General features: G+C 38.8%; 1 protein-coding gene and 1 pseudogene across 2 annotated transcripts in view; one reads left to right on the top strand and one right to left on the bottom strand.

The window, feature by feature from the left end:
* Positions 1–22,293, bottom strand: part of LOC308511838 (neurofilament light polypeptide-like) — a 1,188,981-nt pseudogene that overhangs the window by 194,486 nt on the left and 972,202 nt on the right. The window lies entirely within an intron of this gene.
* Positions 6,703–7,743, top strand: LOC308511384 (putative MAGE domain-containing protein MAGEA13P; the record flags this gene model as incomplete). Its single annotated transcript, XM_081081410.1, has 1 exon — positions 6,703–7,743. One exon carries the CDS (start codon positions 6,703–6,705, stop codon positions 7,741–7,743), a length of 1,041 nt encoding a protein of 346 aa, XP_080937536.1.

Here is a 22,293-nt window from a genome sequence, read left to right as displayed (position 1 = left end):
GGAGTGGGGGGCAGGCTAGAAGGGGTAAATGAGGGCCAATAGCGAACACATGTAATACTTACAAGAATGAAGTTTTAAAAACACACACAATACTTTTTCAACCAATGGAAAAGCAATGATATGGTGAAAATTTATTTTTTTTAAAAGACAAGGAATATAAATAATAAAAATGTATATACCATATTTGGACATTAATTAAAAGAACCAATTTTTTAAAAAGTAGTATTCTCTCAGGTAAGTGTGAAAAATAACTAGATATTTGACACTAATAACAAAGATGTTTTAAGAAATAATAATTGTGTTAAGTTTATGTTTTAAAAGATTACTTTTTTTTTAGAAGGGGGGAGCTGGGTGAAGGGCGTAAAAAGTACAAATTGGTAGTTATAAATTCTCATGGTGATTGAAACTACAGTATGGAAATGTAGTCAATAATATTATAATAACTATGTATGGTGCCAGATATATACCTGAAATATTGGGGGGATCACTTTGTAAAGTATAAAATTGTCTAACCACTATGCTGTACACATAAAACTAAAACAAAAATAATATTAAATGTAAACAGTAATTGAAAAATAAAATTTAAAAAATGAATAGCATGCTGAAATACTTAGGTGTTATATCTTGGACTTGATTCACATTATTCTAGTTGAAGAAATGGAGGGCTGAGAGAATGGTGGGGGGATAGTTGGAAATACATTGGCCATATATTGTGGATTGTCAGGTATACTGGGTTCTTTATACTATTCTCTATATTGGTATATAGGTTTGGGAGCTTCTGCAATACATTTTATTATAAATGTTATGCCATTAAACTTCTAATATTATGTAAAATGAACCACATTTTAGAAAATAAATAACCAAACTGATCCGTAAAAAAACTTCAATGGAAAAATCCAAATGGAAATTGGATTCAAAACTCAAGCCACTCTGAAGTGTCCAGAACAAGATCATTTTGGTGGTCACCTCTATCAAATGATAATGGAAAATTAACTGCTATCTTTTGTGAATTTTTCCAAAGCATACAAAAAAAATGGGAAATTATTCAACTCATTTTCTCTAGCCAGCTATCCTTGATTCAAAAAACAAAGAACCTTGACTCCCAGCAAAAAAGAACACTTTAGCCAAGCTCATTCATATATCAGTAACTATCTGACATAAAATAGCATAGTCAACACAACAGTGAATTAAATAAGCAAACAGGCTGTGCCCAAGGAATGAAAACATGATTAACATTAGAAAATGCTTTAAATTGTAACTTCCTACATTAGCAAATTAGAGGGGAAAAGACGATTTGATTGTGCCAATGGATAAAGAAAACGTATTTGAAAGAAATTCAACATGAGTTCATGGTACAGACTTCTGACAAAATAAGATTAGGAGGAACCCTCTTTCCTAAATTCTACAGCAAACATAGTTAGACTTGAAATGTTAGAAGCATTCTTATTCAAGTCAGAAACAAGACAGGTATACTGCCCCCACTACTCTTCAAAACTGCACTGGAACACAAAGCCAGAGATAAGGATGTAAAAATAAGAGTTATGAATATTGAAAAGAAGGAGATACTCTTCGGCAACAATATGGCCATCTGCCTAGATAATTAAAAGGAATGAGTCTGTGGAATATGCAAATAAATAAGAGAGTTCAAAAAGATATTCGTTGGGAGAGCAATATAACAAAATCCAGAGCTTTGACACATGAAAACAATGACTAATTAGAATATGTAATAGGCAATACCCCATTCACCACAGCAACAACTCCAAAAGTTACCTAAGAGAAGTGACAAATCACAAAAATGTATGAGCTCTTCATATAGGCAAATATAAAAGTTTACTGAGAGGTTCAGAATTTTTTTAAATGTCCCAAATAACTAGAGAAGTATACCATATTTACTAATGTGAAGCAAAATATTGTAAGTAAACATGTCAATCCCCTTAAAGTAGTTATGGATTTATTGCCTTACCTGTAGTTGCCAAAATGACAATGAAGTTTGTATTGCTGTCTTCCACTCCCAAAATCAAGCCTGGAAAATTTTAAAGGGGCGAATGAAAACAAATACATGATTATATATCAGTTTCCTAGGGCTGCTGTATCAAACTACCATGAACTGGTTGGCTAAAATAACAGAATTTTATTCTCTTAGAGTTCTGGAAGCCAGATGCTCCAAATCAGTTTCATGGGGTAAATTCAAAGGGCCCCAAAGGGCCACACTTCACCTGGGGACTCTAGGGCAGAATCTATTCCTTGCCTCTCCCACCATCTGGTAGCTGCAGACATGCCTTGGCTTTTGGCGACATGACAGCAGTCTTCAAGGTGAGCATGTTCAAATATCTCCCTGCTTCACATTCACATTGTCTCCTCTCTTGATTGTTCTGCCTTCTTCTTAACGGGACACATGTGATTGCATTGAAGGCTAACCTAGATACTCCAGGATAATTCACTCATCAAAAGATGCTTAAATTAATAATATCTACAAAGACCTTTTTCCCAAAGGAGGAGGAATTTACAAGTTCTGGGTTCTGGTGTATGCGAGCTTTGGGGTCAGTATGAATTTTTCAGCCGACCAAAAATGTCAACAACAAAATCTAAATAATAAAAAAAAACATGAGAAAACCTGTGTTGAACCAGTTACTAGTACTTGTGTTTCCGTCAGAGGAGTGAGAGGCAACAGTGAAGTTTGGGCTTATTGATCACCTATAATAGATGACTGATGACAGGACATATAGGAGTAAACTTTCTAAACTTCTGCCCCTGCTTCATTGCACAAATCTGAGGCCTCACCTCAGACTGTAGATGCAAGTCGTCCTGGCATAGTATCAGATATCCAGAAAGGTTGGCCGAATTAATGAAGTATGACTCCAGAGTCCATGCTAATAACCACCTGAAACCACTTTAGTGACTAAGTCTATGCCTTAAATAAAAACATTTTAATAGAATAAAAGGAATGGACTAAAAATAGAATAGCAAGCATCAGGGTGAACGAAAGGTACACCCATGCTTGGTAGAGATGTAAAATATATTTGTTAATATCAAGGAAGCTTAAGAAAAACTGAAATTACTGCACTGAACAATGCAATATTAGGTAATCTCAAAAATTAGGGAGGCCACACATCATGCTGCTCAACCTCTTCAGTGTGGAAAATAAACTTTTAGAACAAAATGTTTCCAACTGTATGTCTGGTGGGTGAAGAGACCCCATAGAAAGGTCTGCTTCTTTTCTGAATCTCGACCACCGAACATGGCTGCTGCTGTTTTCCCATCTAGCATTTAACCTGGGAACCAAAACCATTTTCTGAAAGACTTGCACTTGAGCAAATGCGTCCAGCTGGCAGAGGGGGCGGAGTCTCCCAGAGAGCATTTAATTAAGGAGCCAGGAGCATTTACAGAACAGAATGAGCTCTAGCCTGGTCTGAGCTTGCTTTCAGTCTGGGGATCCTTGCAGGTATTCTTTTCCGACTTTGACGTTTGGAGTTCCAGGGAGATAAGGCTTCAACTGAGAAAACCAGAATCAGGTCAGCGAGGTGAGGAGTCCCAGACTCTGCCAGTCATCAAGGTAAGGATCCTGAAGAAATCTCCCACCACGGACAGAGGAGTTTCCCACAGGCACCTTCCTCTGCTATCAGTCCTGTGAGGCTCCAAGTCTGGTTGACAGAAAGATCACCCCCAATCCCCAGTTACATGTCAGGGTCTCAGAGAGATGCCCTTGATTTTCAGGACACATCCTCAGGCCAACAGAGTGGGCCCTGTCAGGAGTAAATATGAATACCTTGAGGAAGACTGAAATATCCCCCCAATTCAGTACCAGAGAGGTCTTTGTTATTGGGTGGGGCCACAACATTAGTGACAAAGAAACAGAATATCCGAAGGCTGAGGCCCAGAACTCAGGATTTTAAGAAGATTCCCAGGTGATTCTCACGTGCAGCCAAGGTTGAGAACCACTGGTGTGGACACAGAGGGCCCCACCTACCAACATCTGACATCAGACATCCAACATCCGCTCACTCCTGTTGTCAACCTCGGGCAAAGCTGTAATGCAGAGGTGTTATAGGCACCTCTCACTGACACCAGAGAGGTGTTAGCAGACAGCCCCCTGAGCCAGTGGAGAGGTCTGTTCCCAACCTTGATCCTTGACTTCTCATATGAATGAAGTTATCCAAGAGACCTTGACTGTGTTGTGAAAAGCCAATTTATTAAGGCAATTAAAGCATGCACCTGTGTTGAAAAAGCAAAGCAAGCAAACCTATACAGCTGGCTTATGAAGCACAGGTGGGCTCTCAGCTAATCTGAAGAGCAGGTTGGCTGGGGGTCCGAGGCATTCTATACCATCCTGTCTATTTGTCTCAAAATGTTTCTTCTGAATATTTTGGTACAGATTATTTCTCAAGGTCTCTCTTTACTTTGCTGTGGCCTTCCCAGACTTCATGAGAAGCACCTGGCAACTTTATCTTGCCAAGCCTTGAAACTGCTGGCTTCTCTGTTCAGGGAGTATAACTGCCCCTTTTTATCCTTTCCCCTTTCTCCTTCCCTTTCTGCATTCTTTCATTAAGGAGAATTTTTTAAAACCATTTGTTCTCATGTCCTTGGCTGGGGAAGAAAATGGCTTGTTATTTATAAACTGGCTGTAAATTGCCCACAGTTTGACTTTGTTTTAACTTTCCTGTCTCAGTTTTCCTATTCCTCCTGCCCAGTAATCCTATAACAGAGGCACCTCTCCCAAATCTCTGTAAATCCATGACATTGTTGCCAGGGAGACTGGGGCTATGGCCGGATTGAGGGATTCTCAGGTCAGCAGAATGTAGGTTCCCTAAGCCCTGTCAGGAGTAGTTGTGACTGTATCAAAGAGGGTTGAGGGTACCTCCCCAAGTCAGAGAGAGTGCATTCCATAGTAACCTGCCCTGTTCTTGCTGCCAGCTCTGGGAGGCCTCAGGCAGGCGTTGTTGGATGTGGTGTCTTTTCACTTTAGTCTCAGGGAAGTCTGAGGACAAGATGGCAGGTGAGGGGGTAAGGGTGGCCTTATGTCCTTCCAGATGTAAAGCTGAATACTCTGAAGCAGCCCCAAGGGCAGCCCCACCCCAGACCAGTTGGTACCAGCCCCTGATATCATACCTGGAAGACACTAAGCAGAGATGGCCATGTATGATAGGCTATCACTTCTTCCATGTGGGGTGGGGGAAGTGATTCCTCTTAAAGAGTGGAATCTTCAATCTGAGGATGCATGTTAGGTCTGCTGTGGTGGGGGATGGAGCAAGAACTTTCAGGAGTAAAGATTAACAGTAGATTGCTCAAGGAAGTCATTTTGACTGCTTTTCAATTACTAAAACAATTATGTATATAAGGACACAATGTCTTAGAATTTTGTGACTTTTTGTACAACATATAAATGCGTTTATTAATAATTGTAGTTACCTCCCCCCCCTTCATTTCTGATATATATATATATATATATATATATATATATATATATATACCTATATTGCCCAAAAGCAGTCATTTTGACTGCTTGGGGGGGGGGGAATTTTAAATAATCAAATGACTCTTATTATTGAATTGAGTAAATTTCTTATATGACCAGTTGGGTTCTGTATTAAAATAACAGTTTTCATTTTTTTCGATTACCGTCACATGATAACATACAAGTACATGATAAATTGTCGATACTTGATAAGTTGCAGTTTCTCAATAAGCTAAACTAGTACTTGTTATTCGAATCTTTATGCAGTGATACTTGTCCTAATAAGTTGTTTATTTTATTTCTTTTGCGCCCTAAATTCATGAAAGAAATGTCGAATAGAAGTGAGTTATTGGAAAAGCTACGGAACATAAGTGAAGAGTGCTCCGATATTATTCTGTCACAATGCAGTCATTCTGACTGCTTTTGGGCAATATAGGTGTATACTAAGTTTCAGTCTTTCTAGTGTTAATGACATAATGGACTCTCCTACTCCAGACAAAGGAGACCCCACAGAAACCAATGTAGTGCTTGCTATCAGCCCCAGGTGGCCCTAGGCAAGTGTGTCTAGCTGTGGTCCCCCCTCACTTCCTCCTTAGGAAATCAAAGGAGCTATGCAGAGTGGTGTAGCCCAGACCAGCGGTCGCCAACTAGTAGTTCGTGGACCACTGGTGGTCCATAAGGTCCTAAAGGTTGGTGAGTGCTGGTCCACACTATGGCATGGGAAAGATTGGGACTCAGAGTGCACACAGAGGTAAACATCTACTCCAGAAAAATGGAGACTTCACAGGTGTCCCCACCCCTCCTGACAATACTGGGGGAAGAGGACTGTGCCTGTAATCTGCATCTTGAGGTATGCCCCAATTATCATAGGAACTGGGAGGTGAGGACCTTGGTCTGAAGCATGTGTCCTCAGATCAGCATATCAGAAGACACCCAGGTAGTATCAAAAGTCAAGGTGAGGTGCATATCCTGAATACCAGCCAAGTTCCCACCTCCCCTACCAGTGTACTATCTGCCCTGAAATCCTCTGGCTCTGTTGGCTGGCTACTCCCTGAGGAGCCATCTCACTTCTTCTAGATCTTAGGAGACAGGCCGTAAGAAAACAATTGAGAGCACCCCTTAAGGGGAGACCTGTGGGTTGTCTTTGTCAGAACCACCATGGATGCGTTTCTCAGCTAAGTGTACTGACACGCTCCCTCTCTCCTCCAGGTCTGTGGGTCCCAGTTGGCCAGCTGTCCCCCACACAAGTCATGCCTCACGGTCAGAAGAGTGACAGCTGCAACCTTAAGGAAGACCTTCAGGCCCCAAGAGAGGCACAGGGCCTGGTAGGTTTACAGGGTCCCATAGTTGAAGAGGAAGAAGGCACCAGCACCACCAACACCTCCTTCTCCTCTCTCTCTCCTTTGACCCCTGGCACTCCAGAGGATTTTCCTGCCACTGGGATACTTAGTCTTTTTCAGAGTTTCCAGAGAGCCTCTTCCTCCTCCACTGCCAACACAGTCACTCTATCAAGCCACCAAGAAGAGGATCCAAGTACCTTGCAGACTCTACCAAATCCTGAGTCCTTGTTCAGTGAAGTGCTACAAAATAAGGTGTATGACTTGGTGCAGTACCTGAGTATCAAGTATGCCACAAAGGAGCCCATCACAAAGGCAGATATGCTAGAGAGTGTCATCAGAGAGCACAAGGATCACTTCCCTGTGATCTTCAAGAAAGCCTGTGAGTCCCTAGAGATTCTCTTTGGCATTGCAGTGAAGGAAGTGGACGCCACCAGCCATTCTTATGTGCTTGTCAAATCACTAGACCTCACCTATGATGGGATGCTGAGTAATGACCAGGTCATGCCCAGGACCGGCATCCTGATACTCATCTTGGGCATAATCTTCATGGAGGGCAACCGAGCCTCTGAGGAAAGAATCTTGGAAATTATGAATATGGTTGGAGTGCATGATGGGAAGAATAATTTTATCTATGGGGATCCCAGGAAGCTAATCACTGAAGATCTAGTGCAGGAAAAGTACCTGGAGTACCAGCAGGTTCCCAACAGTGATCCTCCACGTTATGAGGTCCTGTGGGGTCCCAGGGCCCATGCTGAAACCACCAAGATGAAAGTCCTGAAGTTTCTAGCCAGGATCAATGGGACTGACCCCACATCCTTCACAAACTTGTATGAGGAAGCTTTGAGAGATGAGAGAGAGAAAGCCCAGGCTGAAGTTTCCTCAGATGATACTATTGCCACAACCGATGAAAGTTCAAGCGTCCTGTCCAGCAGCTTCTCCTGCCCTGAGTGAAGTCTGAAGCTCACCATTCTTCACTCTCCATTTGAACACAGCAGCCAGAGTTCTAAGCAGGGGAGGACCAGGGTGGATACGGAGGGAACACCTTAGTGTGCCTGTGCAATATAGGTGATTCAGAGATTTTATCTTTTTCTGTTTAAATTGTTTTTCCTTGCAATAAAAACCTTAACTAGCTTCAGAATCTGAGCTTATTAATAACAGTGGCCAAACATTTGTAGCTGTTTATCAGGTTTAAGAATAAGAATTCACAATTTAGCCAAAGAAATTAGGAAATCACCCATCTTTCTGTGAGTCCTTGTTCACTGAAGTACTACAGTAACAATAAGCACAAGAACAAGAACAAAATAATATGGCATTAGATAAGGAATTTCCTTATAAATGTGAAAGATCCCAGCAGTAAAATATGTAGTTTTAAGCAACAGAGGAGAAAACATAAAAGATAGCTAACTTTTTACTCATTTATTTACTCTGTAAAATTAAATTATATCTACCTAAGATTTTCTTGGCCTATTAAAAAATATAGGAGAAATTAAATCTTAAATGAAATCTCTCACTGGATCATTTATTCCCCAAACATGAATTGAGTGCTTGCTCTTTAGAAGGCCCTGGGTTATAATGGGGACATTAGGATTAGCAGGACATACTGCTAGTCATGGAATGTTAGAGGATAGGAGCAACAAGGCCATCAGGAAGATGGTGAGATGTCCACTAAGAGCTAACAAACAAGGTAAACAGGAGAGAGATGGTAGGACTCCATATGGATGGAGTCAAGTAAAAATGCCCTGAGATAATACAGTTTGGGACTTTCAGAAACTAAGATTCCTTCTGTGGGAGTTGATTATAATGAAGCAGGCTATGGCAGGGGTCAGACTCAGTTGAGAGAAAACTCTAGAATAGAAACATTCAATTAGCAGTGACTTTTAGATCATGGATAAAACAAGGAAATGTCCACCTGAGACTGGTATGGAAGGTGTCCTGAACTCTTAAAAACACAGGAAATTTGATTACTGTCTTAATACTTTCAACAATAAGGATTTTTAAACGTTAATCACACAGCACATTTCAGCAGAATGTTTGAACTAGGTGTTCTAGACACATGATCTGCAAAGATATCCTTTAAAGTATACAATTTGAGCCTTGGACGATGGTCTGAGTGATTAAAACATTGGCAACCAATAGATGTATCTCATATCTCTCATCTCTCTCTCCCTCTCTCTTTCTCTCTCTTCCCCCCTTTCACTCTCTAAAAATCGGTGGACAAATATCCTAAGATGTGGATTAACAGGAAAAAAAAAAGTGTCATATTCCCTTGAAGTAATGCCCAGGCTGGCACTCTTTTGCCTGGCCTGGGAGAGCCAGAGACTCCTCCATTAAAATGACGTTATGATTAGGTTATCTTGAGTTCACTTTGGCTAAGTCTAAGCAAGGAAAATATTTTTGATGTCAGTGAAATGAATGAAAATGGTGTTTTGAATGGAAGAGCAGTTGGAGAGAAGGAAGGAATTGGTCTTGTAGTTGAATTCTAGGATCTCTGAGTTGATTCCAGCTGGGGAAGACTAACCTATACCCAAATGAAATAGTGTATTCTCTAAGAAAATGTACTGAGTTTTATTTATGGAGCAGTGTTTTGGACTGATTTGTTGTCTAGTGTCTAAGAGCACTCACTGCCTATTCTCTAAGAAGTCTTGGATAGCAAAAGTTCCCAGAGGACACGGGTGTAGGTTCTGGGGTTGAAATATTAGAAACAATGGCCATGTGTCAGGAGCCCTGTTGAGCTCCAGTGAGAGCTAAGCTACCAGGTGTCAGAGTATTTGCTTAGAGCAACAAGTCAAATACAGTGAAGTTAAACCTTTAATCACTTCCTGTGATGGTATAAGTGGGAGTGTAAAACAGAAGAAAGTGACCATTCCTTGTTTTATTTTCCTTTATGGAGCAGCACACCAGTGAGGGTCAGGTAGATCAGCACAGACCAGGTGGATCTGATCACTGTTGATGGAGCCAGAACAAAAGGCTCTAGGAGTTTTATGCATCTTGGAATCAGAGGAAGCAAAAAAAGAAGGGCTAGAGGTGAAAAGGTACATTGCAAAAGCGTCTCCAGGATTTCCTCTTCCTCCTCCTCCCAGAAGGAGGCCTCATTATAGGCCTTGAAGAGAACCTCTGTCGAAGGCCTCATATAAAGACACTTTGGAATGAAAGTATAGGGACTAGGACTGCAAATATGAGAAGGGAATGACCTGGCAGAGAGGCCTGAATCTTGAACTGCAATCCATTTCAGATACATTCAATCTGAGGTTGGAGGGCAGCTTTTCTTCAGGAGGCCTGCCAAGGGAAGCCTTTGTAATTGTCTATGCTTAGACCTGAAATACCACACATTAGGATTTTTAACCAGAAGCAGGGTTCCTCACCATTAAATAAAGATGAAATATATGCCAGGCACTGTGCCAGAGGCTTTTCACATACATACATATGTTGCAATAGTTCTATAAGATAGAACTTATCAAATTCACTTTGCAGATGAAGAACCTGAAGCTCATAGCACTTGATAATGTCCTATTATGATATGGCTAGTAAATGACAAGCCTGAGACTAAATCTCTGGTCTAAATCATCAGCAATCCATGTTGCTCCCATACCTCCTAGCCTGAGGCAGATATTCCATCTCTTAATTTCTTTTTCTCAATTCTTCATACTATCTCTCTGTAAAAGGATACTATAAGCAGGCCTAAAGAAGGAAGGTGACAATGTAAATAAAAAATGATTTGGGTCTTGTCTGTGGCTTTATTAACCTAAGGTCCTCCTGTCCAAGTTCCAGTGTTCCTTGAGAGCTGCCTCTGTATTTCTTTCTGGTCTCAGAACTTCTCTGAATTATAGCACCTTTCCCCTGGTCTTCCCCCGTGTGCCCTCTCTTTATACCCTAGAACCTGCTCTTCACTATCTTTTCCTCTGAAAGCTGTGCCCTACTCTTGGTGGAACAGCCTAGAACAGTGATGGCGAACCTGTGACACGCATCAAAGGTGACACGCGAAGTCATTCTTTTCGTTGATTTTTCTTTGTTAAATGGCATTTAAATATATAACATAAATATCAAAAAATAAGTATTTGTTTTACTATGGTTGCACATATCAAAAAATGTCTATATGTGACACGGCACCAGAGTTAACTTAGGGTTTTTCAAAATGCTGACACACCGAGCTCAAAAGGATCCCCATCACTGGCCTAGAATCATCTGCCCTTCCCCTGACAAAAAGCATCCTTATTCCTTGCAGAGGACCCCTTGCTGTCCCATCCTTCCCCCTGAAACTTCTCTGATAGTAACATCCCCTTCGACTTAAAGGTTCACTTGGGAAACTGATGTTCAGAGGCCTGGTTTCCCTCAACCCCTTAGCCTCTTCAACCACTCCCCAATTGTTTTCCAGAGTGAGTAGATTCTGACTTGGCACATAGTGTACTGATTTGTTCTACATCCTGGAAATTAGAGAGTTCTTAAAATCTTTCTGATATTTGCAGTAGGATGTGATTATAATGTCTTTGAAACTGGCAAATGAACACATACACAGTTGGATTAGCTTACCTAGGCAGTTAAAAACCAAAGGAGAGTTGACTTAGGATGGTAAATACACAATGCAATATATAGAATTGTACAGTTAAAACATATATGATGTTATTAACCAAAGTCACCCCTATAAATTTAATTAAAAGATTTTTAAAAATATAAAGGAGATACCAGTAAAAGCACACCAATGGCTTCCTCATAAATGGTAAATTAAGAATGACCATGGAAATCACTGTGGAGTAAACATCTACTAAAGCTGAATTTTTAAAACACTGGAATCCTCCTAGGAGTTGAAAATTGGTTCTTTGGTGACTTGCTAATTCTGGTAAAAAAAAGAAAAGAAAAGAAAAAATATATTTCCAATGCTTCTGATCTGTGTACCTCCTCAGGAAAATCTTGGTTTTCAGTTTGCCTAATGGCATCTGAGTAGATAGTTGTTCAGTCATGTAGAGGACAGCAGAGACTCACAAGTTAAAATTTGGACCATGCAACACAAGGAAGGAGATACTTCTCAGCCTAATGAAATTACAAAGTTTATTCCAAAGGGCATGGAAGAAATGTGCTATAGGGTAAAAGATGGACAAAGGCTCCCTGAAAATGGTTACATAATCCTTCAAAAACTCAATGTGATCCTGTGTTTGAAAGCCTCTGTCACACAGTATCCACTTGAAAAGTTATAGGATTATGCAAAGTACATCTTACTTTCTCAGGAACTCCTTCAAGAAACGAAGAGATTTGTATGAACACATTGTAATAGTTTATTTTATTGCACACTTATTATTGACAGCTGATGGGAGAGACTACAAGTACTCATCCACATCTTATCTTTCTCTTTTTCCAGGACAAAGGGGAAAATGACATTGACAGTCCAGGTATTGTTAGGCAGAAGGCAGTGGGCAATTCCCATGCTTTCTCTTTCACTTATTAGCAAACATGGCTTACCCTATGTTTCCATGATAAAGCAAAAGGATGGAAGCAGCCTGGATCCCTAGATTATCTGAGAGCAGAGAGACCCTGACAACTGCCATCAGAATTTACTTGAACAAAAGTAACTTTTGCTGTGTTAAAACAGCCAGTTTTAGGTTTCACCTGTTGAGTCAGTTAGCAGTTACTCTAAGTAGTAACAGAGTACATAGCTAGTATTTCTGTTGTGAGGAGTATTTAAAATTTTATTTACAAAGGTAATAGTGCATATACTATTTTATTTCTTTTTCTTACTGGTAAGCTTTATGAAGGTACAACTGACATGTAAAATTGTAAGATATTTAAAGTGTATTAGTACATCCCGGTGATTTGATATACTTATACATTGTAAAAGGATTTCCTATCTAGTAATTAAACACATCTATCACCTCACACACTTAAGTTTTCTTTTTTGAGAATATTTAATTTCTACTCTTTTAGCAAAAATCAATTATACAATACAGTGTTATCAACTATAGCCACCAAGTTTTATGTTAAGTCCTCAGACTTTATTTGTCTTATAGGTAAAAGTTTGTCCACATATAAGTGATACTATGCAGTATTTGTCTTTCTATACGTGGTCTATTTCACTTGGCATAATGCCCTCAAGGTCCATCCATATTGTCACAAATAGCTTCAGCTTCAAGGAATCATGGGGAAGCACTCTATCTTTATTTGAAGTCAGCCCTATATTAATTAAAATGTGTATTAAAAACCCTAAGGTAACAACTGACAACTTTTCAAAAGGTATATATGATGACTCAATAGAAAAGACAAAATTAAATAAAAATGATCAATTAACCCAAGTGAAGGCAGAAAAGAGGAGAAACAAAGATGGAACAAATAGAAAGTAGTTAGTGTGATGCAGATTTTAATCCAACCAAATCAATAATTCTTTTGAATATGAGTAGTTTATTCAAAAAACCCACTTTATGTATGCTGATATAAAGATCCTGAAAGAAGAAGTTATATAGTACATATGTTAACAAAACGACAGCTGGAGTAATTTTGTTAATATTAAACAAAGTGGAAATTAGAACAATAATATTATCGTGGATAAAGAGAAACATTATATTAGACAATGATAAGTTGTCCAATTATTCAAGGAGATATAACGTACTTTTTTATGGTTATCGCTTTAAGAAGTAGAAGAGTTATGGTTTATTTATTTATTTTTTTATATACTTTATTGATTTTTTACAGAGAGGAAGGGAGAGAGATAGAGAGTCAGAAACATCGATGAGAGAGAAACATCGATCAGCTGCCTCCTGCACATCTCCCACTGGAGATGTGCCAGCAACCCAGGTACATGCCCTTGACCGGAATCGAACCTGGGACCTTTCAGTCCGCAGGCCGATGCTCCATCCACTGAGCCAAACCGGTTTCGACGAGTTATGGTTTAAACTAAATGATATTCCATAATACATTTCCCATGAACATTTAAAATTCTTCCTGAGTTTGCAACTCAGTTTCACTAAGTTATCTGTTAATTCCTGTGCCAATGCTATACTTTTAATTAAAATTGCTTGATAGTACATTTGAATTCCTGCAGGGTTAATTCCCTTGCTCTTCTTTCTGGAAAGTTTTCTGGTACTTCTTATAAATATCCTTTCATAGTAACTTTAAACTATAGATGATATAAGTGATTTCTCATTTTTAATATGTTAAGACTTACTTTATGATCCTAAATGTGTGTGACTATAACAACATAGTTTCAAAATGCATGAGGCAATAAAAGAACTAAAAGGGGAAATGGAAAAATCCACAATAATAGAATAAACGTACATCTAAAGAAATTGAGTGTGTAGTTGAAAGCTTTCCAAAACAAAGAAAACTCCAGGTTTAGATGGTTTCACTGGTGAATTCTACCAAATATTTAAGGAACAAAAATTACCAATTCTACACAAGACATTTCAGAAAGTAGAATAGTAATAAACACCTCTTTTCCCATATTATGATTTCAGCATTAAAGATATATATATATATATATATATATGTATATGAACACCCTCATCAAAATAGTCACAAGCCTAATCTACCTATACATAATAAAGATGATAAATAAAAAAAAAAGAAACAAGAATTAAAGGCTGGTTTTACATTTGAAAATCAATCAATATATTTTAACATACAGACTATATAAAAGAAAATCATATATAATCATTTCAATAGTTTCAGAAAAAATATCCAACAAATTCAAAAAGAAAATTCTAACAAATGTCTCAAGAAACTTGCAATAGAAGATGATTTACTTAACCTGATAAGGGATATTAATTAATTTATTTTTTATTTTATATTGTTGAGAGTGTTTTAGATGTCCTCCTTTTTCCCCCCATTGCCCTCATCCACCTGGTTTCCACCCCACTGCAATCCTTCATCAAACTATTGTCTGTATCCATAGGTAATACATATCTACACTAATGAAAGAGGAACATGCAAATTGGTGTCACCCCACTATGCCCACCAGCCAATCAGATGAGTATGCAAATTAACCCAACAAAGATGGTTGATAATTTGCATATGCAGGCGCAGAACAAAGACCTAAGGCCCTGGCCAGAGTGAAGACTGAAGATTGAAGAGGCTTGGCTTCTTTGCTACCAAGCCTTGCTTTGGCCTCAGCAGAGAAGCCCAGCCTCGCTGCATCCTCACTGGAGAAGTCTAGCCTCGAGGCTTGGCTTCTCCGCTGCACCTGGACCAAAGGCCTGGGTCCCAGGAGCTGGAGGAAAACCAGTGCCAGCAAACAGGGAAAGGTAGGCCTATTGCACGAGTCTTTGTGCAATGTGCTTCTAGTATGCATATAAGATCTTACTGCCCCTCCCTCCCACCTTCCCTCTGAGCTTCATCAGTCTGTTCAATGTTTCCATGCCTCTGATTCTATTTTAATCATCAATTTCTTTTGTTCATTAGATTTCTTGGTGGTTTATTTTGATTTTTAGATTCAATTGTTGATAGGTATGTATTAATTGCATTTTATTTTTCATATTTTTAAATGCTTCCTCATTCTTCTTCTTCTTCTTCTTCTTCTTCTTCTTCTTCTTCTTCTTCTTCTTCTTCTTCTCCTTCTCCTTCTCCTTCTCCTTCTCCTTCTCCTTCTTCTCCTTCTTCTTCTTTCTTCTTCCTCCTCTTCTTAAAGAATACCCTTCAACATCTATATATATAAAAGGTTAAGTGACCATCTGACCTGCTGGTACCTATGATGAGTACTGACCACCAGGGGACAGACTCTTCATGCAGGAGCTGCTGAGCTGCAGTGACTTGGCAGCAGTGGTTCTCGGGTGATACATGCCAGAGACAGAGAGGAGGGAGCCCAATTCCTCGCAGAGCCACGCGATTCCACCTTCATACATGGGTTATGTTGTTGCTAGGGCACTGTCGGCCCCAAATTTGGTTTACTGCACACTTGCATTTGTGTTCTTCAACCTGTACGACAACAACTTTGCAGAGTGCCTTCTTGCACTCTGGGACACCTCAGGGGATGTCGGAGAGCCAGTTTTGGCCTGATCCCCACAGGCCAGGACGATGGAACCTACCTGCTGGAGGAACCCCACTCATTCTGCAGATGCCCTTTGAGCTGTGGCACTGCCCCAGGTGTGGCCGGCAGGGGAGGGACCTCAGAAGGTTCCATTTCGCACAGTCCACCCTGCCAGCCACCAGCTGGGACCAACTGCATTAGTCCCTGCCCTGGAGACAGCACTGTGAATAGAAAGTTCCAAGAATGAGTTTTCTGTCTTTTTCTTGCATCCCTCCCCCTGCTTACTCCACAGATGCTCTTTGAGCCATGGTGCCACCCCAGGAATTCTAATTAATTTCCTTTCAATGTGCATGAATCTGTGAACTGGGCCACTAGTATCATAACACTGATTTAGTGGTGATGAACTCCTTTAGCTTTCTTTTATCTGTCTGTGAAGCTCTTTATCTGACCTTTAATTCTACATGATAGCTTTGCTGGGTAGAATAACTTTCCAGCTAACAGTACACTTAATGATGGGAATATAAATACTTTTTCCCCCAAGTTCAAGGACAAGCAAAGATATCTTATCTCACTTCTGCTTTTGAAAATCATACTGTTTTATAGATCAAGAAAAATAATTTGATATAGAGATTCAAACCATTTCTAGTAGCAGATAACATTATTGCCTATGTAGGATACAAGGTCAAAGGGGAAATAGCATAGGGTAAAGGGGGGATAAATGGTGATGGGAAGAGACTTGACTTGGGGTGGTGAATATAATATAATATACAGATGATGTGTTATAGAACTATACCTTTACAACCTATATAATTTTATTAGCCAATGTTATCCCAATAAATTCAATAAAAATCAAGTGTCATTTTATAACAGCAATGATCAATTGAAGTTTGAAATAAATGATACACTAACACAAAGGTAAAAATAAATAATTAGATGTGTGTCTAACAAATTATGCCCAGATCATTGGGCTGCATGCTACAAAGCAGGGTTATGAAACAGAGAAGACCTACATATCTAGAGCTACCATAATCATAGATTAAAAGACTTGACATTGTTAAAATGTCAATTCTTTAATTTCTTTCATATGTACAAAATAATACATCAAAATGGCAGCAAGCTTTGTGTAGATATTGACAACCCAATTCTAAAATTTACGTGTAAAGGCATGAGAACTAAAATATTCAAAACATCTCTAAAAAAACCAATGTGTAAATATTCAAACCATTTTATATCAAGACTTAATACAAAGCTGCAGTAAACACTGTAGGTTTGGCACTCAGATCTGTTATCAATGTAACCAATATCAGACCCAGAAAGGTACACACACAAGTAGAGTCCAGTGATTTTTAACAATGGTGCAAGGGAATTCACTGGATAACCTTTTCCACAAATGTTGGTGCAAAAATAGGACATTCACAAGCACAAAAATGAACTTTGCCACACGCCACACAACTTACACTAAAAGTAACTAAAAATTTGTGTAACTTTAGGTTTGTCAAAGAGTTTTTATATAAAATTTCAAAAGCGTTACTCATAAAATAATAACTTGATAAATTGGACTTTATGAAAATAGAAAACTTTTGCTCTGTAAAAATATACTGCGAATGAAATGCAAAGACAGCTACAGACTGGGAGAAAAGTTTTGCAAATAATATTTGATTCTGTGATTATATATCCTCTATGTACTAGAAAGTTAAGTTAAAGATCAACAACAAGAAAAAAAATTGCAAGTAGATCAAAGACCTGAACATACATTTCACTGGAATATAGATTGCAAATAAGCATTGAAAAGTTTTTCAACATTATTATTCATTAGGGAAATAAAAATTAAAACCACAATAAGATATCACTACCACATTTATTATTTTTTTAAAATGTACTAGTGAGGGTGTGAGTATATAACTCTTTTTTAAAATTTTTTATTTTTTTTAATTAATTTCAGAGAGTAAGGGAGAGGAAGAGAGAGATAGAAACATCAATGATAAGAGAGAATCATTGATCGGCTGCCTCCTGCATGCCCTACACTGGGGATCAAGCCTGCAACCGGGACATGTGCCCTTGACTGGAATCGAACCTGGGACCCTTCAGTCTGTAGGCCGATGCTCTATCCACTGAGCCAAACCAGCCAGGGCAATATGTAACTCTTAACACACAGTTGATGGGGATGCAAAATTGGGCTCTTTTTTTACAGAGTGAAACAAACATTTGCCATAGGATTCAGCAATCCCACTCTTAGGCATTTACGCAAGTAAATCGACAACTTATGCTCACACACACACACACTCACACACACACACACACACACACACACACACACTCACACACACACAGGAAAAAAAAACTGAATATGAATGTTTATAACAGCTTTATTCATGATTGCCCAAATCTGATGAAACAAAAATCCACCATATGTCTCTCAAGGAGTTAAAGTATAACCAAACCATGGTACACTCAAAACGTACACTAGGCCCTGGCTAGTGTTTCTCAATGGTTAGAGTGTCTGCCTACACATTGAAGGGTCTTAGGATCAATTCCCTGTAAGGGGCAGATAGCTGGGATGCAGATTCTGATATGCAGGTTCAATCCTGATCAGGGCACTTGCAGGAGGCAACCAATTGATATGTCTCTCTCATCTCTCTCTCTCTCTCTCTCTCTCTCTCTCTCTCTCTCTCTCTCTCTCTCCAGCCTTCCCACTTCCCTTCCTCCCTCCCTTCCACTCTCTGTAAAAATTAATGGGGGAAAAATATCCTCTGATGAAGATTAATAAAAAGCAAAACAAACCAAAACATGCAATACTATTCAGAAATGAAAGAGAAGAAACTATTATCTATGTAACCACAAGGATGGTTCTCAAATGCATTTTTCTAATTGAAAGAAGCCGGACAGAAAAGCTGCATATTGTGTTATTCCAGTTATATTGCATTCAATAAAAGGCAATAACAGGGATGAAAATGAGGACCAGGGGCTCTCAGGGATTCAGGAAAAGGAAGTGGACCAGAATGGGTAGGTAGATGGGTTGGCATAAGCGAATTTGTCTGGTGTTGAACCTATTCTGTATGGTAATGTGATATTGGATACATGACTATGCATTTGCCAAACCCTTAAAAGTCTACACTACAACAATTTAATTCTACTAAAAAAAATTAAAAACCAAACAGGATGGCCCAGGAACTTGCAGACTATCACAAATGAATTTAACTGTATTAACATGTAAATCATAACCATACTGAAGGAGGTGGGGAAGAAAGGGTCTGACTTAAATAACTTCAGAACACAATGTTTTGACTAGATACTGTAAGGTTAAAGACAAAAGGACTTGTACACAAACCTTGTACTCTCATTGTTTAATCTGTTTCCACAGGAAGAATGGCTAGCAAATCTGAAATCACTGTACATGTATTCTACCTAGGTTTTTTTAAAATATAATACATTGTAGTAATGAGAGCCAAGTTTCTCATTGCCAAAGAAAAAAGTTATAATTAAGCAAAGATAAATGCTAAAATGAGCCCTGCGGTAGTGGATTAGAATTGGACATATTATTAAAAATTCTTGTTTATTTTAGTATATGTACAATTACATAAATAAATATAGAGATAAATATACTTATAATTATACAAATATGTATTCTATATATTTGGGTTAGTTTGCATACCTTTAATTGCTAGTATGTCTGCCTAGAAGACCTAGAATCAATGACAACCCAGCAGCATCACACACACCTAGCTCTCAGGTTTCAATATTTAAACACCATTCACCACTAAAAGGAGCCAGGCTCCTAGAGTGATGATTAATTATAGGGCTTGGAATTTTGTATTATACAAATATATTTTTCTGGTTATTTTAAAATGCTTTTGTATTTGTTCCATTAGGAAATTCTGTTACTTTTAAACATTTATTCTCTCTTTAGTACTAACACGTGAATATTATTAATTTACTCTTTAGCATTTCAATATGTCACATTACAATGATAATTATGTTAAAATGCCAGGTTTTATATCCGAAAGGTTATTATTACCTTTAGCTAATTATATTTAACATTGGCAATTTCAACAGTTTTGAATGGAACCAAGACATTCTCTCATTTGGACTTATAACATGTTGACTTGAACATTTATCATGTAAGTTTTTCTGTGCCAATCCAGGGGAAAGTTATGATTGAAGTCAGTACTAGCTGTTAATACATATGCACAATTTCATTTTCTATACCAGCCGTGGGCAAACTACAGCCCGCGGGCCCGATCCAGCCCGTTTGAAATGAATAATACTATTGAAAAAAAAGACCGTACCCTTTTATGTAATGATGTTTACTTTGAATTTATATTAGTTCACACAAACACTCCATCCATGCTTTTGTTCCGGCCCTCCAGTCCAGATCAAGAACCCATTGTGGCCCTCGAGTCAAAAAGTTTGCGCACCCCTGTTCTATACTAATTTCAGGGAAAAATAATAATACTATGCACCAACTTGAAAAGCAAAAGAAAAAATGGTTACAAAGAAGAAAACTTGAAGTTGCAATGTGACTAAAAGACAATTATAATTCTGGTCAAACACATATAGCCACTTTGGAATTTTCTTTGGAAATTCTCATTTTAATTAACACCATTGTACTTCATTGTGTGGAAGTCTCTTAATTGAATCTGTAGCAAACTGACTGTCACAGAGGTGACTCATTCTGAGAATTCCAAATATGCAACTTGATTCACATTCACCCTTTTTTGTCTTTTCCATTTGTTGCTTCCTACTTTAACACTTGTTATCTATTCTTAACAATTTCCTTGAACATTAATATTTTCAAATACAAGTGAACACATGGTTAAATACTATGCGCTCTATCAAAGAACAAATAGATAATTTGGGTTCTTTTACATTTCCTTTTTTGTTTATTTGAGTGCATCTAATTTCCCAGGACCAGTCTTTGAGTGACAATTGAATAAATGTATTTAAACTCCAGGTCTCCCCTACTATTTGGGTGATACTGCATTTTACCTCTCTAGTTTAGACATAAAAGAATATCAAGACCATAGAGGTCTTTGATTTGTCTTTTCCCCAACTCAGAATGAATTGTGGCTATGATTCCTTGAAATTCCTAGGAGACATAAGTATGTTGGAAGGTTTTTCCATTATAAATGCTTTTCTGCAGGGGCTGACATGCAGACCCTGAACGGCTGATGAATGATTAACAGACATTTCTATGAAAGAGTGGGCTAATAGAAAACGCTGACAGAATATGCTGCCTGTTTGGGGCCGCTCATGTAGGCGCTGCTGTAGCCACCTCTGCCACAGCTGCTGGAGCTTGAGGCACTGAAGGAAGCTGCAAGGCGCACGCACAACCTACCCACCCCGGTGTGAGCACTGGGCCTCTAGTATATATATAAAATGTGCACAGGTGGGGTCCCTAGGCCTCGTTGGTGATTTGGGCCAGCCAGCCGGGGGAGGAACAGGGAAGGTGGACCAGGCCACAGGAGGTTGGCTGTGGGAGCACACTGACCACCAGGGGGCAGCTCCTGAATTGAGCGTCTGCTCCTAATGGTTATTGCACATCATAGTGACCAGTCAACCAGTCCTTCACTTGACCTGTAGTAATGGTTGCTTAGGCTTTTATATAGATAGATAGATATGCATAGCGCATGGACACAGGCAACATGGGAAGGGCCAGTGCAGAGTGGAAGGGGGGTGAATGGGAAAAAAGGGGACATCTGTAATACTTTCAATAATAAAGTTAAATTTTAAAAAAAGAAGGGCCTTGAAATCTATGCTGAGGGGAATGTGGAAAATGTTGGACTGTACGCATGCACTTGTGATGATCAGATTTCTTTTGAACAATTACAAGGAGATGAATGGGCCAGAGGCCTAGAGAGCAATCAAGAGACCATTGGACTGACTGTGACAGTGTTTTCCTGGATGAAGACAAGCTTAGTGAATACAGAGATAAATGAACAAATACAAAAGGCATTTAAGAAATAAAATCAACAAGACTGAGTGATCTATTAGATAGAGAAGATGAACAAAAGATTTCTAAGTGTAGGGATAACCTCAACAAAGAAACATATCTGCAGAGAATCCTGAGACAGCATGACTAGAGAGATAAGTGTGAAGAAAATCAGAAGAGTATGGTATCATAGAACCTAAAGGAAAAGTCTTTCAAGGGGGATGGTTCTGTATTGAGTGATATTAAATGATACTAAGAAAACATTTGAAGTTGTTAGTGAATTCACCATAAAGTAAATCATTAGTAACCTGGGCACACTGTCAAAACAACTTTAGTGAACACTTAAGAGCAGGGGTCCTCAAACTTTTTAAACAGGGGGCCAGTTCACTGTCCCTCAGACGGTTGGAGGGCCAGACTATAGTTTAAAAAAAAACAAACTATGAACAAATTCCTATGCACACTGCACATATCTTATTTTGAAGTAAAAAAAACAAAACGGGAACAAATACAATATTTATATTTGCATGTGGCCCGCGGGCCTTAGTTTGAGGACCCCTGCTTAAGAGTATATGAGTGTTTTTATTACCATCAATATGGAAAAATGGGAAACCTGAAAAACTTCCTAATA

This window comes from Myotis nattereri (genome assembly GCF_964212035.1).
Source record: "Myotis nattereri genome assembly, chromosome: X".
NCBI lineage: Eukaryota > Metazoa > Chordata > Mammalia > Chiroptera > Vespertilionidae > Myotis > Myotis nattereri.
Note: the sequence above shows the minus strand (reverse complement) of the source record. Positions and strands in the feature narration are given on the sequence as shown.